The sequence below is a fragment of the Equus asinus genome, chromosome 4 (assembly GCF_041296235.1).
Source record: "Equus asinus isolate D_3611 breed Donkey chromosome 4, EquAss-T2T_v2, whole genome shotgun sequence".
Taxonomy (NCBI): Eukaryota; Metazoa; Chordata; class Mammalia; order Perissodactyla; family Equidae; genus Equus; species Equus asinus.
In genome coordinates, this window is record NC_091793.1 from 37420132 (window position 1) to 37439464 (window position 19333).

General features: G+C 37.8%; 1 protein-coding gene across 11 annotated transcripts in view; it reads left to right on the forward strand.

Moving 5' to 3' along the window:
- The first annotated feature begins 3119 nt into the window (after positions 1-3119).
- NEDD1 (NEDD1 gamma-tubulin ring complex targeting factor) overlaps positions 3120-19333 on the forward strand; it is a 45968-nt gene continuing 29754 nt past the window's right edge. For 3 of the 11 annotated variants that reach the window (XM_014835042.3, XM_070507116.1, XM_070507118.1), the window contains exons 1-4: positions 3214-3262; positions 5434-5577; positions 12677-12787; positions 15782-15922. In XM_014835042.3, the coding sequence (XP_014690528.1) occupies positions 12707-12787; positions 15782-15922 (222 nt within the window). In that variant the 5' untranslated portion in view covers positions 3214-3262; positions 5434-5577; positions 12677-12706. Of the gene's footprint in view, positions 3263-5433; positions 5578-8347; positions 8443-12670; positions 12788-15781; positions 15923-19333 lie in introns of those variants that run through there. The other 8 variants (XM_014835044.3, XM_070507120.1, XM_070507112.1 and 5 more) reach the window with 5 other exon arrangements.

The window sequence follows — 19333 nt, forward strand, 5'->3', positions numbered from 1 at the left end:
GCATTTTTGGAATAAACCTTACTCGGTCATGATGTATAATAATTCTTTTTTATGTTACCATATTTAATTTGCATATATATATATAATTTTTGTCTCTAAGTATGAGAAATCTGAATCAGTTATTTCTTGTAATGTCTTCATCTGGTTTTAGTATCAGAGTAATATTGCCCTTAAAAACAATGAGTTTAGGAGATATTCCCTCCTCTTCTGCTTTTAGAAAAAGTTTGCTTTGGATTGGTATTATTTCTCTCTTACGTGTTTGATAGAATTCAGCAGTGAAGCCATGTGATCCTGGGGTTTTCTTTGTGGGAGAGGTTTCTTAATTACGAATTCAATTTCCGTAGTACATATAGGACTAGTCATGTTATCCATTTCTTCTTGTGTCGGTTTTAATATTTGTATCTTCAAGATATTTGTCCATTTTATTTGTTATCAAATTTATTGGCATAAAGTTTTCATATTGTTCCCTTATTACCTTTTAAAATATCTTTTGGTTCTGTATTGATGGACTTTCTTTCAATTCTCATACTGGTAATTTACGTTTTCTCTTTCTTCTTGATAAACCTAGCTAGAAGTTTATCAATTTTATTAATCATATCAAAGAATCAGATTCTAGATTCATTGATTTTTCTCTGCTTTCATTTGTTTTCACTTTCATTGTTCTCTACTCTAATTTTTACTTTTTGTTTAATTTTCTCTTCTTTTTCTAGGTTCCTTATTGATTTTGGAGCTTTCTTTTTTCATAATATAGACCTTTAAACCTATATATTTCTCTATAAGCACTGCTTTAGCTGAATTCCATAAATTTTTATATATTGCATTTTACTTATCATCAGTTGGAATATTTTCTAATTTATTTGTGATTTGATTTCTTTTGACCTATGAGTTGTTTAGAAGTAAAGCTCTTTAATTTTCAGATGTTTGGGACTTTTCTAGATGCTTTATTGTTTTCTATTTAATTCTACTGTGATCAGAGAACATACTCTGTAAGATTTATTCTCTTAAAATCTATTGAGAGTTGTTTAACGACTTGGTATATAGTCTGTCTTTGTAAATGCTCCATGTGTATTTGAAAAGAATGTTCATCCTGCAGAGGTTGGGTATAGTGTTCTACAAATGTCAATTAAAATATTTGATAGTGTTCAGGTCTTTCACATCTTTACTGATGTTTTTCTTATCTGGATGTTCTATCAATTACTGAGAGAATTCTCTTAAAGTCTCCAACAATGATTATGGATATGACTTTTCTCCTTTAGTTCTGACATTTATTCTGCATGTACTTTAACTTCTGTTATTGGTCACATATATATTGATATGGCTTCTGGTTTTATTGACCCTTGTTTTGTTAGAAAATATCTGTCTCTAGAAATATACTTGGTCTTGATGTTTACTTTGGGAAAGCTGTATATGTGTTTATATAATTTGTATTAGTGAGGTTTCCAACATTTGTCTTCTATGGCTTGTAGACTGTATTATACAGAACCAGGAAACAGTATGCACACAGACACAGAGGCAGCAAAAGAATGACAGGATCGTTCCAGGACCGTATAAGGTCTGATGGGGATGTGGTACCAGCAGGGAGAGGGAGTGGAGGTTAACATTTGGCCCTTTATGGTGTGTTCTGGCTCTTGTCTATACAGCATAATGGCTGGGAGCATGGTCTTTGTAATCTTATGGTTCTGAGTTTAACTCCTGTGCATACCATTTCTTAACTGTGTGACCTTGGGCAAGTTACTTAACCTCTGTTTCTTCATATATACAATGGGGACATATAATAGTACATAGACGCTTTTAGAAAGATGAAGTTATATATATACATAGTATACATATACACATTATATACATATCTATACACACATACATATGTACAGTGCTTAGGAAAGTATGTGTTCAATAAATAATATCTATATGATATTTGTTATTATATTATATAATATATAATATGTATATATTACATGATACGTATTATTATATCATATATTGTTTTGTATATCCTGGTCTCCATTTTCCTACTGGCTTCAATTTTTCAGAGATTTAGTTTATTGTCTTTTCCGTGTTTGCCCTGATTCTCCCTGCTCTTACCCTGTTTTCTTATTTCCCAACTACTTGGCCCCCATCCTTACTGAAATTGTATTTAATGATCACAAGAACTACAGACAATACAATTAAGGCAGCTGTTGCTTGCTCTCTTTCTCCTTTTGAAGCTCCCCATCAATCTTTACAACTTGGCCAGGACTTCAATTTCTGCTCTGAAAAAATTGCACTTCTCAGAATTTTCCAGTTATTCACAACGTGGGTGCAAATAACTGGGGCTTATGTATCTAGCTCAGAAACAAATTCTGAGTATATGCTTGTGATGAAAGAATAATAACACTGTTTGCAGAAGAAATGCTCTATATTTATCATAAGTATTCTTAGCAAAAATTGTCGGTAAGCTAAAAAAAAAAGAGGCTCTGGTAGACGGGGCATTTGAAAACTCAGTTCAGCTCCTCCTTTTTCCTCTGAGAAGCATCCCCTTCAAAAGAATTCTCAACCAGACGGTGTTTGATGTTCCTGATCCTTCAGCATGATTCGGAAGAAAAATCATAGGTTTTGAAGTCAGAGAGCTTAGACATTTACGCTTTTGGTTACCGCTTAGCTTTTCTGAGCATGTCCCTTGGTTTGTAGATTGCATGGGGTATTATCTGCTCTCCATGCTTTCCTCTTCAGGGAAGCCTTTCCTAAAGCCATATCCACGTTCATTTCTCTTTCGTATATTTTGTTCCTTTCCTTTGAAGCGATTGTCAGTTTCACTTTTCATTTAAGTATGTAATTATTTATTAACGTCTGCCTCCTATACTGGACTGTAAGCTCCACGAGGCCAGGGACCACAAGAATTCACTGTACCCTTCTTCCCAGGCTAATCCATCACGGTGCACCCAGAGTCTAGCAGAGTGCCTGACATACAGCAGGCAGTCAACAAACAGATGAATTTCAAAGAAGCAGCGGTCTGTTGCTCAAGCGCCGCTGCTGGGGCAAGTAGGGAGCCGCCCAGCCTGCAGTTCCCGCCCTGGCGCCGGGAAAACGACCCCCGCCCTGAGGCCTAGCACCGCCCCCAGCCCTGCCCCGCCAACCCGAATCCCCGCTTCGGGCAGCGCCTCTCCTCGTGTCGCCGCGCGGGGGCGGGACTTCCGGCCGCCGAAGTTTAACAGTCCAGGCGGGAGCCGGAAGCCCAGCGCCGGAGAGGGCCGCGCTGTGGCCCCCGGGGTGCTGCTGCCGAGAGGTGAGGTTCCGGAGGCCCGGGGGACAGCGGGCCGCTGCCCGCCGCGGCCTTGCACACTCTTGGACCCTGCCCGCCCTGCAGCCTCCTCCGGGCGCGGGTCGGAGGGCCCGGCACCCCGCGCGCCCGGGCTGGCGCGGCGCTCCGGGCGGTTCCCAGGCGGGGGCGCGGCCGCGGGGACTGGGTCGCGGAAGTGCCCGGGGGTCGCGGGCCGGGAACGCCCAGCCGCCTGCGCCGGCGCGGCCGGAGAGCGGGCCGGGTCGCTGCTGTAGGTGGGCGGCGGCCCGGGGGGGCCTTCTCTGGAAAGTTTGCCGCTTCGCCACCGTCCGTTCCCTTTCTGTCAGCCTTGCAGATGGGGTCTCATGCATTTTACAAGGTGCCCCCAGCTGAGCAGTTCTCCTGCCAGTAGAGGCAGTTTTGGTGTGAAGTTGGAGAACTTTTGTTTGTTGAAGCCAAGTGTTGTAGTGGGATTTGCTCGTCGCCGCTGTCCCCAGGTCCCGGGCGGGCCGTCCGGTACCTCCCTGTGTCCCGACAGCTGCTTGCGATGGGACCCTCCTGGAGAGGGTGATGTCATCATGCCTTTTCCTTAAATGCACTCAAGTGTCAGAAGACCGAGGGAGGTGGGTGCATGGTCCCCATTCTCGCTCCACTTTCAGAGAAGGAAACACATTAAATGACTCGGCTAGAGTCACTGTCACCTAACTCTGAGGCACATCGTTTGAGCGCTCTTTTTCTGAGCTCTGGCCTAAGTGATCTTTCCACGACTCCACGCCGCCCAACAGGAATGGAGTAAGATTGTAGCAGACATCTTTCAGTTGTGTTTACTGGGTTTAGAGATCACCTTTCCGGCCCTTCATTGTTCCTTGAGTCGGAACCAAAAGAGCACGTGTTCGGTAGCAAATCCAAACACTTTGTCTGCGCTTCAACAGGTGACTGTAATGACTTTTAGTAGCACTGTTTATCTGATGAAGCATGAATCCCATAAGTGACTTTTCTAGTTAACAAAAGTTTTAGCCTTTTTATAAACACATTAAAATTTTTTTTGTCTCTTGAGAATCAAAGGGCCCTGTAATTTATACTTTTAACTTGTCCTCTGAAATAGGGTGGAGTGGATGTAAATGTGATGGTTTTGATGACTTGGGAACCTGTCTGTGACATCACTAATGCTGTGCTGTGCTGTTACGCTGTCCACACCACGGGTCCCCTTCCCTCCCCCCTTCTCCTCTGTATTTTTGAGCATTCTTTTCTGGCTGGTCATGCCTTACTACCTGCTCCTCTTTAAGGTGTCTGCCTGGAGCTTCCTTGCTTTCTGTCTTCTAGATTGCCTTGGTTTGTGAAATCACTTCGTCACAATTATGTGTTTGAACTGTATACTGTCAATAAATAGTATGAACAAGGGCGTTTGGCTGTATTTACTCATTTTGGAGTTATTTAGAAGAACTGGAGTGACTGAATTCTGACCTGCAGGGGTGCTGCAGTTTATCATACATTTCTAAAAAGATTAGGAAAAGTTGCCTATCCAGCAGTTACTTGTTGAGTACCTACTGTGTGCCAGGAACGTTTCAAGACTGGTGGTAAACAAGACAAAATCTCTGTGCTCAGGATCTTTGTTTTGTTCCAAGTCGGGGAGACAGACGTTATTATGAGAACAAGTAAGAACTGCAGACAGCAGGAAGTGCCATGAAAAAAATGAAACGAGGTAATGGGATAAAGGACAGCTGGTATGGGGCTGCTCTAGCCGTGGGGTTGGGGAAGGCCTTTCTGAGGAGGAGACAGTTGAGCTGAGACTGGAATGATGTGAGGGAGATGACTGGGCAATCTGGGGAAAGAGCATGCCAGGCTAAGGGGGCAGCAGGCAAGAAAGAATGCCAGTTGAGTCTGGTGCCCTGGCCCCGGGGAAGAGTGATAGGAGAGTTACGGTGGGGCCAGGTCCTGTAAGGCATGCAGCTTGGATTGCATTATAATTGCTGTGGAGAGCCATTGGAGGGGTCAGCTAAGAGAATGTGAACTGGTTTACATTTTAGAGCACTCCGTCTACTTCATGGTCAGCCTACTCTCTGAGACAAAACTGGACAAGGAGAGCCACTTGTTTTAGATTAGATGTTTCAGTTTAATTTTTTTTTGTGGCTTATCCTTAATTGTGTTTTAAATGTATTGTTTTAAACTATTTGCAGGTGCAGCCATGCAGGAAAACCTCAGATTTGCTTCATCGGGAGATGATGTTAAAATATGGGATGCCTCATCTATGACGTTGGTGGATAAATTCAACCCACACACATCACCACGTGGAATCAGCTCATTGTGTTGGAGCAGCAATAGTATCCTTTTTTTTTTTTAACAACCACTTTTTGTTAGGTCAAACAACCAGTATCAATGAGATTTTTGCATGTGACCCATAATGAGAAATATATTTTGCATCACTATGAAAGATAAAGTGAAATAGGAGTTTAATAAAGAGTACATCATATGAATGCACACTGATATTCTGTTCATTGCGTTTTAAAAAATTTTACTTGCAACTCACTACTTGGAAAAATACTGCTATTAAAAAATACATGTAGGCTATTAGATCTAGACCATAGAATTGGTCTTGTTATCAAGTTTGTAATTGAATCAAATGGAATAAAGTAGGTAGTGGTGGGAAAAATTCTGAAAGGCCTTGGAATGAGTTTTTGCATCTACATTTGGATATTTGTGGATCTGGTCTGAAAATTAAGGATAACTCAAAGGCAGAAGCAGAGGTTGGAGGACTTTTCCTAAGCTTTTTATGTTTCTGATTCACACCCTCCTTGACTTAGTAAGCTCCTAAATGTGGATAAAATAACTGAGGGAGTGAAGCTTGTAAATCAGGATTTCTCAGCCTTGCACTGTTGACGTTTTGGGCCAGATAATTCTTGATTATGGAGGCTGTCTGTGCATTGTAGAATGTTTAGAAACCTTCCTGGCCTCCACTTGCCAGATACCAGTAGCTTCCAGTTTAAAGCCACTGCTGTAAACAAAATAGTGATCACTCTTTGTATCAAAATGTTCTGTATATTTGGTATGCTAGAAATTATCGTTCTTTTGTGGAACTCATACACCATTTAAACAACAAATTAAATTTTAGCGTGTCTGATCATAGCAAATTATTAATATTCTGCTTCCTGATGAAAGTAACAATATCAAAGCTTTAGAATGTGACTGATTCATGAACAAAAACATTAGAAGTTTTCATGCTCAACCTAATTATTTCAAATATTTAACAAAAATGACGTATTATTGAATTAAATTTACTTCTTCAACATTCCTTGATTTTGTATTAAAATAGCAAAATATATTTCTTTGGTACTCTATTAATCAAACTCATGGTGAAGTGACTACATTTTTGAAGGGCTCTCCAGATATGTAGTGGGGGAAAATGTTTTAAAAGAGAGTGACAAATATATGAAGTTGCTTCTCTCTAATATTAGATTTTTATTGTGTGTAGAGCTTAATTTCCCTGTTACTGTTTAAGAGAAAAGTAGCAGTTCTTAGTAAGATTTATTATTTTTGATTTATTTTTATTCCAAGGAGTTTTATTAGGACTTGGCATTTGCTGGTAAACCACTTAATGGCCTATCAACAAAACTGGTGTGACTATGAAGCAGTGTTGTGTGACTTTTGGAAACTGGTCTTATTTCTTGGTAGTTTTCTTATATGAGTAGATGTGCACTGGAAACCCTCATATAGTCTTATTCCTAATGAGGCCTTGATCCCTTCTGTGGGGGTTAGTTACTGAAGAACAAGGACTTCCCAGACTCAGCTACTTGGGGTCCACTCAGCATGGATTTCAAGAATGGCACTCATGGTGAGCTGCCATGGAGATTAGTTTTCTGGGATTTTTCGTTTTTTGGTCCTCTAGATAATGTTCCTGACTTTATCGTGACTTCTAAAACTACATGAGAAATAAAAGAAGTAGCTAGATTATGTTCTCTGTTATCTTCTTTCAGTCCTTTCTTTCCTATATTTAAGGAGAAAGTAGCGGTAAACAGAGGAAGAAGCCAAGGAAAGGGAAATGATTTATTGTTCTCAATGCTGTAATATCTAAGTGGAAATGAGTTTGTTTAACTCAAGTATTACAATAAAATTAGAATCTATGGTCTATTCACAAAATATCTCAGTGTTATGCAAATCACCCAAAGTAATGCAGTTAGGACGTCCTAAGTCCTAAGTTGCTTGTTAAAAAGCGTAGATTTAAACTTCTGATATTTTAATTTATGACTCAAAATCAGACTCTTGTTCTTGGTTATATTATTGAATCTAATCAGTTTAAAGATAAATACTGTTTAACACTAATAACAGTTTAATACTAATTACAGTTTAATAAATACTATGCTATTTTGTGTTTACTGATTTTTACACTTAAAATTTATGTAAAATAAGGTAAATATAGTTTTACATTAAATTAAAATTTCAGAATAATTAAATAAAATTATATTTTAAGTAATTTAAATTAAATTTAATTGAAAGAAAGTTAAAATAAAAGTCTTCCATAAGATAAATAGTTGCTATTAATCCACACTTATTTATATTTGCTGTATTTACTGTAATATTCTTAATACATTTATGATCGGCACTGTCTGTCACAAAAATTCCAGTCCTGAGAAAATATCAGTCTACTTTTCTAGTGGAAGACTAGGAGACTAATGTGGATATTTGCTTCCTAGCTTAAATTGGTACCAAGCACCGCGTTAATAAAGAACTGTCTTGAACAGTTTTCATAGATGAAAGGCTGATATTTGCTGATGTGGCTTTTATCATCCTCTCACTCTTAAAGGATAAAATTAGACCTTCTGGCAGACTCTTTGAAAGTGGAGTAGTATTTCACATGGGTTAAATAGCTTTCAAGTGACAGCAAAGCCAGAAAGGCTAGCTCTTCCCTGCAGTAGTAGTAAAGAGAATTAGTCTTAGTAATTAGTAACCTGAGCCGGTTTTGAAAGCTAATGTATAGGCTGTATTCGTTACTTGTCTTCTTGGTTAGTGTGCTTGCTCTTATCACAGTTCTTGTAATGATAGCCTAGTGCTAGAGCTGCTCATGGCTTGTTTGATGCTCCATAACTCTTCATTTAGATAACTTTCTAGTGACAGCATCTTCCAGTGGCGACAAAATAGTTGTTTCAAGTTGCAAATGTAAACCTGTTCCACTTTTAGAGCTTGGTGAAGGGGTAAGTGATTTTTTTAAAAAACACTTTTTTTATTCTTAGTTCTGCTTGGATGGTAATTGCTTGTTTATTATGGTGCTTGTGACTTTTAAGGGTGTTTGAAAGCATTATTCTTAACCTGAGCTCAAAATAAGACAATAACACTTAGAGGTGAGATGAGTGTGCTTACAGGAACATCTTCAGGTAAAATAATATGGATCCGAGGGGAGCAATCAATTACTTAGATTTCCTCTCTGTGGGAGGTTCCCTGGTATTGCTGCCTTTTTTAGGGCTGTGTCCCACCAACATCACTACGTTGACTTGACCGTGAGAACCCTAATGATGTAACCCTACCCTTGCTGATGTTGGGCTTGGGACTGTCGGCTAAAGACCCCTCTCTGATGGTAGTCTTCTGCTTTAGCTTCTGCCTGCCTGGTACCGAGGGGCCTGCCCAAGCTTCCCCAAGCTCTCCTGGAACAGGATGGCTTTGTCAAAATGAGCTTTGATTCCAGAGCGTTTAATTGAAGCTCTCACTACCTACTGTTTTCTTATCCTTTTGTTTTATAAGTTAATCCCTGTGATTCAGGATAATGCTGGCTTCCTCATTTCTAATCACACACACTCTTTAAAAGCTCTTTCTTTTTAAAATAAGGTCTAAATAGAAAGGTACAAGTAGTTGGTAGCTTGTTCTTTTTAAAAAAAATTCAGTTTTCATAGTAGACCCTAAATCACTGTGAATTGTCATAATTTTACACACTGAAATGGGAAAGGCAGCCCAATTCAAAAGAACACAGCAGGACAATGGGATATAAGCTCATCTAATTTAAAAAGGACTTTTTCTATCAGTTCTTTCCTAAGGGTGTCCAGTGGGATTGATCTGAGCATCAATTCCAGCCCACAGATGTTGGAGGCTGGGGCAGAGAGAATGCCTGCTAAGGGTAGAAGTGGAATTTGAGGCACTCTACCTATTCAATCTCAGTTAAGTAAAATTGAGGCAGAGAGGATTCCCAGTCAGTAAAAGGTAAACTGTGCTCTTCAAGAGCAGGCCAAACGTCTGAGCTGTCTTTGGATCTTTAGATCCTGTGAAAGGTGGTCAACAAACATTTGTTGAATTAAATATCAACATCAAAACAATTTCAATTTCCACGTCTATCACTACACACACACACACACACACACACACACACATACTACTTTTATGCATTATGCCTTAGAACCAGTTTGGGACCTTTTTTTGTTGTTGTTAATGTTAAAAATGACAGATGATAAGGGCTGCTGGTGGTGTAGTGGTTAAGTTCTCATGCTCTGCTTCTGTGGCCCAGGGTTTGTGAGTTTGGATCCCAGGCGCGGACCGACACAGCACTCATCAGCCATGCTGTGGTGGCGTCCCACATACAAAAGAGAGGAAGATTGGCACAGATGTTAGCTCAGAGACAATCTTCCTCAAACAAAAAGAGGAAGATTGGCAACAGATGTTCACTCAGGGCCATCTTCCTCACCAAAATAACCCAAAAAACAAAAAACCCGCAATAGATGATATTCACAAGTGTGACACCACTCTAAGGATTTTGTGAATATTCCATACCACGTTAGTTGCTATAGGTGGTTCTCTTTCCCACAGTTAAGAAGTCACATCAGAGAGCAGGTGGATGAGAAGTCATTATATAATAATTTGAATCTGCTTTACTTTAATTTACTTATGCAAATATTTTGCCAGCATTGGTTCTTTAGCCTTTATTAGTAATTTCTTGTAAAGTGTTAGTATGTTGATGACCTTTGGTTTGTAGCATCCAAGTCCTGTTAATCACGTGCCATTTGAGATATTGGACCCTTCCTACTTGGAAAAGTAAGATTCTATCCTACTTACTTTAACATTATCTTTAGGGTGGAACTTTAAGTTCATATTTATTTTCTTTGATTTTGTATCTTACCTCTTTAAAGTAGACAGATCAGTTTTAACAGTATTACAATGGCTGTGGTAGGCTACTACATCCTAGAAATTTGACCAGGTGTTATCATTAGATTTTAAAAATTCCACCCATTGCTTGTATCTTGGGGTACAGGATTCCTATAATACCTCACAATTTCCATTAATTATTTAGGTTCGTTAGCTACATTAATAATACGTTCACTTAAAAAAAAAAGATCTATCATTAAGGTAAGCCAGCTATAAGTATAGGTTTTGCTCTCAGCCCTTAGGAATAATTTAAGTTGTTTTTGACGATAAGAATCCTAATATTGATCTTTGATAGATGCCATTCTTATCTATTTTCTTTAAAGGTTATTTTGATAGCTGTTAGCAAACTGTTCTGATTTTCAGTGATAACCAGATTCTAAATCTTATTAATCTGTTTAAATCAAAGTCAATTCCTAGAGTGGTGCCTGCAGGGAAATTATGGCAACTATATTGAAACATTGATGTAAGGTGCTCCTGCTATTTTTATATGTGTTAGTAATTTTGATTCTTGGTCAGAATTGTAGAGCTAGAAGAAACCTTGGGGGAGGGCAAGGAGGGCCCAGCGGCACCCTTTTAAGAATCTGGTGCTCTCTTGAACAGAGGATGTTTTTGAGATGCATGACTCTCAAGATAAGACAGTGGATCTAGTCCTCATCTTTGATTTCTCAGATGAAGAAATGCAGGCTCAGAAAGGTGGGATGATGTGCCTAATACTACATAGCTTGCGTTGTAACTTTTAACTGAGTCACACAGTGTCCTCTTTGGAATTCCTTTCTCTGTGTTTTTCCCCATGGCATTCAGCTGGAGGTGAGAACAGTTATTGTAACTACATAATGTATCTGAAGGTTAAATAGGAAAAAAACATGCAACGTTGTGTTCTGTGTAGCATAGTTACTGGTGGTACCACCAGATAGATGACACTCATAGGTACTTACTCTGAGGACAACTTGATAACCTTTGTGTTTTTAGCCATTTATTCTGTAAATATTTTTTGGGCATGGATGTGGTCTTTGCACTAATGGGACTGACATTGTGGTGGGGTGCAGTCAATAAACTAGTAAACAGAATACCCATGTAGTTATAGGTTGTTATGCAGAGAACTAAAGTAAGATATTGAGATAGCAAGTTACCTTTGGTGGCCAAGGGAGGTCTCCTGAAGAGGTGGCATTCCAGTTGATATCTGTGGACCAGAAGAAGCCATTCAGCCAAGGTTCGGGGAATTTAGCTTCCCAGGCAAGAATCGCTGTGTAGAAGCGTTGAGGCAAATACAGGATTGTTATGTTTAAGGACTGGAAGATGGTCAGTGGGGGTGGAGAGTTAGTGGATGAGGAGAAAAATGGTGAGAGACTAGGTAGGATAGGGCCAGATGAACAGGGCTTAGAAAGCCAGGTTAATGAGTTTGGAATTCATTCTAGGTATGATTGGAAGCCATTGAAGATTTTTAAATGGGAGACACGTTATCTGATTTACATTTTTTAAAGGTCACCCTACTTACGGAGCGCAGCACGTAGGGAAGCAGGACAGCCAGTTAGGAGGCTGCTATTGTGGTTCGGCCAGGTTTGGGTTAGTGTGCTTGTAGTAACGATAGAGGAAGGGGGGCCCATGTGGGATTTAGTTTAGGGCCGGAGTTTAGAGAACTTACTCATAGGTTAGGGGGTGGGGAGAAGGAGGAATCAAGGGTAATTCTGGATTTTTATCTTGAGAAACTTGATGGATGGTGTCTTTACAGAGATGAGGAAGAGTGTAGGGTCAGATTCTGTTGATCTGATGTTTGAGACTAGGGCTCCCTAGGGGGAGGTTTGCTGTGAGACTTGGGCATCTTGTCCTCTTGATAAAACTTTCTGCATCTGTAAATTGAGGGGTCAACTAGATATTCTTTAATATCCCCTCTACCTTTAGCATTTTCTGAGCTGTGGGTTGATTTTAATTTAAGATATCCTGTGGAAGTGCAAGAGCTGGTTTTTTATTAAAGGGCGATATTAAGGGCAGCCAAGCCCTGACGGGAGGCCAAGACTTGCTCACCTAAGGCAGGACGAGTGTCCTAAGCTTCCTCCGTCGCCTGTTCCGTGGGAGAGAACATGAATCTGGCTGATTTCCTTGAATTCTTTTTGAACCCCTTATAAGCTATTGGATCCATGTAGAAGATGATGAGAGGTGAATCTTTTAGTACAAGTATTAGCGTGTTTATAGCATTAATTTAACGAATATTTTTCAAGTGCTTACTAAGTGTTGGATGAGACTTGAAAGTCGTCTCTGGGTTCTACTAAATTAAGGTAACTATTTTTTCTTTAATAGCAAAAGCAGACATGCATCAGTTTAAATTCTACATCTATGTATTTGGTAAGCGGAGGCCTGAATAACACTGTTAATATTTGGGATTTAAAATCAAAAAGAGTTCATCGATCTCTTAAGGTAAGGAAATTTTTTTTTTAATCCTTACAGAAATGGGTATCTCACAATGTGTTTAGAGTAGTCGTCAAACTTTTCTTTGAATTTTGAGCTATTATGATAAAAATAAGATACTTAAGAATTGAAGTGAGATTCGTTAGGGTAAATAAAGATGCTGCTAGCCCAAAACTTAATTTTTTTGGTCTATTTTTCCCTCCATGTTTGTCACCAATGCATATTATTGATGTTTAAAACTTTTTCCTTATTTTTTCACTTAGCTCTACTCTTGTTTGAATGAACCACTTTCTTCATTTTCTCTAAAGCATGGTTGGTTGTCGTCAGAGATCTTTTTTTAAGGCACTTTGTAAAAGAAATGTGATTTTGGGATGACAGTATTTGATTTAGTGATCAGAATTGGGGGTTTGGCTTCTTAGTTCTCTACTACTGTTTGTGTTATTTTTGTGTGTGTATTTGCATCTTGGTAATGAAATACTTTCTAAAATAACTTACTATTTGTAATTAGTATTTCTTTGAATAGCTTTTTGCAGTTTCAGAAAATAAAAATAATCATCACAGAAAAGCCTCTGGTTGTGGGATTCTTTTGGAATTCTTTATTGCTTTTCATTATTGTGTTCGTTTAATATTTGGAAGTTCATCTTTATTTATAATTTTTACATCTTTTTAAAAAGTTTTAATATGAAAAATTTTAAACATATTTGTGTATGTACACAGGCATGCCTGTACACAGAGAAAGAACTTCCTTTAACCCCTCACTTGTGTATTCATCATCTGACATTAATAATGATCAGCTCATGGACAGTATTGTTTTGTCTATGCCCGCTTCTACTCTCTAATCCTCAGACCCTCAGAATATTTTCAAGCAAGTGTCATAGATCATTATTTTGCTACACTGTATCTCAGTGTCATTGAGTTAATTCTTACTAGAGCTGTGGACTAGAAGAATTTTTTTTCTTAGCTAAGTTGAAATATAATTCTATAATTGGTATTTAAAGTATTACCTTTGCAAGTTCCTTATTTTAGGTATCAGCTAAACTTTGAAGAGTCTTCAGGAAAATTGAAAAGTTGCCAATAATGAGAATAGTTAACTTTTATTGAGTTCTTTGATATGCTGGCCGCTATGCTTAACATAACGTTTATTCTATTTATCTCCACAACTCTGCAAAGCAGGTGGTATTATTCCTAAGTACAGACAGAGAAACTCAGGCTCAGACATGTTAAAGAACTTGTTGAGTGTCAAATAGTAATGGCAAAGATGAGATGCAAATTCAGATATTATTCATTGTTTAATCTTTTAAATTATGAAATAATTGAATTAAAGCTATTTAGAGGGATATACTCACGGTGAATAGAGTGTCTTACAGAACGGAGAAGAGATTAGAAGTCTATGGCCAGTTTTGTCCCATATTGTCACTCATTTTAGGGGCTTCACTTCTTCCCATCCCTCCTTACTGCATGGCAAACTTCTGCTCATCTTTCCGTCCTCAACTTTCCCAATTACTGCAGATAGTTTTTCTTTTCTCACTATTTGAAATTCTTAGAGTGCTTCATTTGTTCAGTTAACAAGTATTTGACTAATTTTGATAGTGGGGAACTAATCTTTCACCTTTGGGTCCTTCCTCTGTGGTTCTCTGCCTGGTAATAACACAGTTTCTGGCACTTGGTAGGTGTTTAGTAAATGTTTACTGAATGACTTATTTTCCACAGTTGAAATAAGGAAGACACCTGCCTCTTTACAAAGTCATAGAAATTGTTTTGGACCCCACATTCTTAATTTCTCAAATGGGAATGATACACTAAATGTCCGCTCTTTCTTTTCTCCCCATGAGACATTTTTTCCTCAGGATAGCACTTACTTCTTTGATGTTGCATTACTTTGATATTATATTACTATGCTTGATACTACATTAATCTAATTATTAGATACAAAGGTTAGTTTGTTTATATTTTCAAGATATGACACCAAACTGTTAAAAAGTTTACCCCAATCCTGATCACTTTTGTATGCTCCTGCTAGATAGCTCTAATTTGACATTGGAAAACATAGTCCTTGTGAACTCAGTTTGTTCAAAACCAAACAGTTTTATTTCCTCCAAGTGGATTCCCCCTTGGATTTGGGAGACAGCCTAGTATAGTGGGAAGAAAACAAGCTTTGGAGTTTGACCTGGAATTGAATCCTGGCTCTACTACTTAGCACTTATGTGAGCTTGCACAGGTTTCTTGACTTTTCTGTGCCTCCTTTAGTTAACAAAATGAGAAAAATGACCTTGCCTCCCAGGATCCTCCTTAGGATTAATAGTAACATGTAAAGCTCCCAGCACTAGTAGGTACTCAGCAAATGGAAGCAGCTGCTGTCAACTCTCAAACAAGTGTGGCTCCATCTGGCTTCGGGGCTTTTGTTTTTTTCTCTCTTCCATTTTGCAGCGTCTAGTTTCTTCCTCTCTCCCTAACTCATCCTTTAAGGTTGAACTCAAGCTTTAGGTCTCCCATAAGGCTTCCTGTGTCGGCTCAGTTCTCAGCGATGCCTCTTCTCTTTCCTCTGACCCTTTGCCTCTACCACTCATTTAGCGTTCATTCTGCCATTTTCATGTTAATTTAAATGTCCTGTCTTCTCAGTTGAACAGTAATACTCTCAAGGGCAGGGACTCTCATAATAGTCAACTTACAATAAATGTTACTCGTCAGTGGAAATGAATTCTTGAAAGTAGACATAATGCCATTTAGAAAATTACCTTTCCTTTCTGTCTCTTGTTTTAAGAGTGCCTGATCATTATTATAGTTATGAAAAATAAACCTCTGTTCCCTAAGAAGACTTGGTGTTGATCAGATAGTTTCCTGCTCGTTTGAGTAATTTTTTTTAGGTTATTTGAGGAAAATGTTAAAGCAAATATTAGATTGACAAATATATAATATTTACAAAACATGAACTTTACAAAGACATGAGCACGTGCTGTTTGATGGTTATGTGGCACTGTACTTACTTTCATTTCTTTCTTTCAGGATCATAAAGATGAAGTAACTTGTGTAACATATAATTGGAATGATTGCTACATTGCTTCTGGATCTCTCAGTGGTGAAATTATTTTGCACAGTGTAACCACTAATTTATCTAGTACTCCTTTTGGCCATGGTAGTAACCAGGTACAGTTTATTTTTATTTATCAAAAATAAAGCTGATAAGATAGATTTTGAATTGTCTTACGTAAGACAATGAATTTAAGTTTTTAAAATTAAGTATTTTAAATTTGCGTTTAGCTTGCTTGGAAAGCTTACAGCTAGCTGTTTTTTAATGGTAGTGTTTTAAAAGTGTTCAGATAACAGGCTAATTCATACTAGGTTATGGTGCTTACATGAGTTCACTTATGCCATTGAATAGTCACATGCTCCTAGAATATAACTATTTATAACAAAATACAAATAATTGTTGATGGGTTAAGCCTGAAACATGGATATTAATCTTTCCCTGACATTATAGTTACAGAAGTGTTGCTTGCTCAAAATATGTCAGCTACGAGACGGGTACTTATGTTCATAGATACTCTGGTGGCTATGGGATAATTGAGTGTGTTTAGGCACAGGGTACATTGAATTTTGTTTTTTAAGTATATGATAGTTCAAGTATCAACGTTTATTTGTATTTCAGGTTAATATAGGAGTATTTAGGGAAACTTTTTCTAAAGGAAAATTAGTCAAATTTTTTCCTTATAAAAAATTAGTCTATAAAATTCTTGAAAGAATAAATTGAGCTTCTCAAGAAATTTAATTCTTGGCTAATTTTCTATGAAATTCTCAACAGAAATTTCTAATGAGGTGCAACTTCTTTTAATTCTTACTTTTTATTGTAACCACTTTGGCTATAACGGTTATTAGGTAAAATATGGGAGTTCTTCACTTTTGAAAAGCAGATTTTAAAATCATTGTTTGAATAGTATGTATTTAGTGTTTAAGGAAAGTTTAGTGGATATTAAAAATGTGCAGAAAAAAGTCTTCTCAAGTTCCATATGTATTGGGGAATAAAAGGGAGAACGCAGAAATGATATTATGGGTGATTGATAGCGAACAATCTTTGGTGAGTGAGAACAGTGAGGGAAAACGATCTGATTGGGAATAAAATAAGGAAAGTTGAAGGAGGGAGGGTTTCAGCTGGGTCTAAGGCTTAATTGATTTTTGTTTTTTTGTTTTTATTACGACATGAACTGACCACTTTGCTAACTACTGTATTCTGACTTGTGTTAGGATTAGCTCTTTGCGTGCCCACATCCTGGTTGGAACCATGTCTTGTTTCTTTGTCCTCAACAGTTGTCCAGCTTTATGCCTTACATGGAAAAGATTCTCAATAACCACGTGAATGGATGAACACATTTAGAGCTAACAAAGATTTTCGTAGGCTAATACAACAGAGAATGTTAGGAGAGGGCTATTTTACATGGAGGAAGTCACATGAACCAAAACAAGGAGAAAGGAAGCTGTGTGGGTTTTACATAGGGCCAGTGTGAGAAAAGATTGAAAAGGTCAGCATGAACCTAGTGTTGATGTGGGGCCTTAAATGCCAGACCAAAGATTTGTCTTTTATTTTGGAAGGCATTTAGGGAGCTGATCAGAGTTTTTGGTTAGTTGAATGTCAGAATCGTGGAGTCCTTGAACTAAAAAAAGCCCTTAGAGGTAATCTTACTTTCTGCATTTTATGGGTGAGGATAAATGATTTGCCATGAGAATGTATTAACATTGTCATAAAAGCAGGAAGTATTGTTTTGTTTTCGTGATTCTTTTTTTTGCTTATTTGTATTTTGATTATGGAAATGTAAAGCCTAGGCCCATGGACATTGGAACTTTTGTAAAAAAATCTTATCTGGTGTTCAAATGTCTTGCTTTTTAAGGAAATAGAGTAATTTTTTCCTTTTTTTTTTTGGTACACTAGAAGCATGACAAATTTAGATTTATAAATGCACAGCTAACTTTTCAGTAACCTAAAAATTAGGTCAGATACTACCATGTATATTATTATATTTCAGTTTTTATTGTATCTTGCTAGAGAGTTTTCTTATTAAAACCAGACATGAAGGAATAGTCCTGAAAACATTAGCTTTGGTGGTTGTTCTTGGCTTAATTGTGTGTAAAATACTTAAAATTTTTCACTTGAGATATAACTTACGTATAATAAAATGCATATATCTTAAGTGTACAGCTTGATGAATTTTTATATACACAACACCTGTGTAACTACTACCAAGATCAAAATATAGAGCATTTCTGGCACACTAGAGGATTCCCTCTTCACTCTTCCCAGTTGCACTTCATATTTCTTGAAAGAATTGTGCGTGTCTGGCTTCCTTTAGCTTCATTGTGTTTGCTTTGTCGTGTGGAATGGTGGTCCGTAGTGTGGTCCTTCTGTGCAGTGTTCCATTGTATGGATGTGCCACAATTTATTCGTCCATTCTACTGTCGATGGACTTGTGAGTCGTTTCTAGTTTTTAGCTGCTACGATAAAGCTCCTTGAAGATTCCTGTACAAGTGTGTTTTGTGGACATATCTTTTCATTTCTCTTGAGTAAATACTCAGGAGGAGAATTGCTGGGTCTTAGGGTAGGTATTAAGTTTTACTTTATTAAAAATTGCCAAAAAGTGTTCTAAAGTGTTTGTGCCATTTTACTCTTCTGTCAGCAATGCACGTGAAATCCAGTTGCTTCACGTTTTTGCTAATACTTACCAAGTGTTGTCTATCTTACTACTTTCAGCCACACTAGTGGTATCATTGTGGTTTTAATTTGCGTTTCTCTGTGTTGAATGAGTTGAGTGCATTTTCATATACTGTTTTGTGAAGTGACTCTTCAAGTCCATTTCTCCTTTTTGTATTAGGTAATTTGTGTTTTTCTGATTGATTTGTAGTTTATTATATATTCCAGAGGGAGTCATTTTTTTGGATATACATGTTGCATATAACTTCTTTTGGCCTAAGGCTTGCCTTGTCACTCTCTTAATGCCTTTTTTTTTAATTGAACAGAAATTTTTAAATTTAATGAAAGCTAGTCTAGTATGTCACTGTTTTTTTTAATAGATGCTGCTTTTCTGTCCTCTTGAAGAATCTTGCTTGCTCCAAGGTCTTAAAAATAATGTCCTTTGTTTTCTTTTAGATAAAACTTTATTGTCTTACTCTCCTAGTTTATATTTATTATGATCCATTTCAAATTAATTTTTGTGTATGGCGTGAGAGTTCAACTTTCTGTACAGGTATGTAATTACGCCAGCATTATTTATTGCGAAGACCATCCTATTGCCACTGAGGTGGGTGTAGGTGGTGACAAGGTTTAGAGAGCATTCCAGGCAGAGGTCATCCCCTTCGTAGCATCCTTACTACCGTTCATTGTGTTTCAAGTCCTGTGATCCTTGCTTTATATTACATTTTCTCGTTTAGTCTTTGCTTCTCGTTTGTGAGGTGCATGGTATTCTCATTTTACAAATGGGAAAACTGAGACTCCAGCACTTTCAGATCACGAGACTCTTAATTGACTTTTGAAGATCAACTCTTCAAGAGTGATAGTATTGTTTCCTTTTG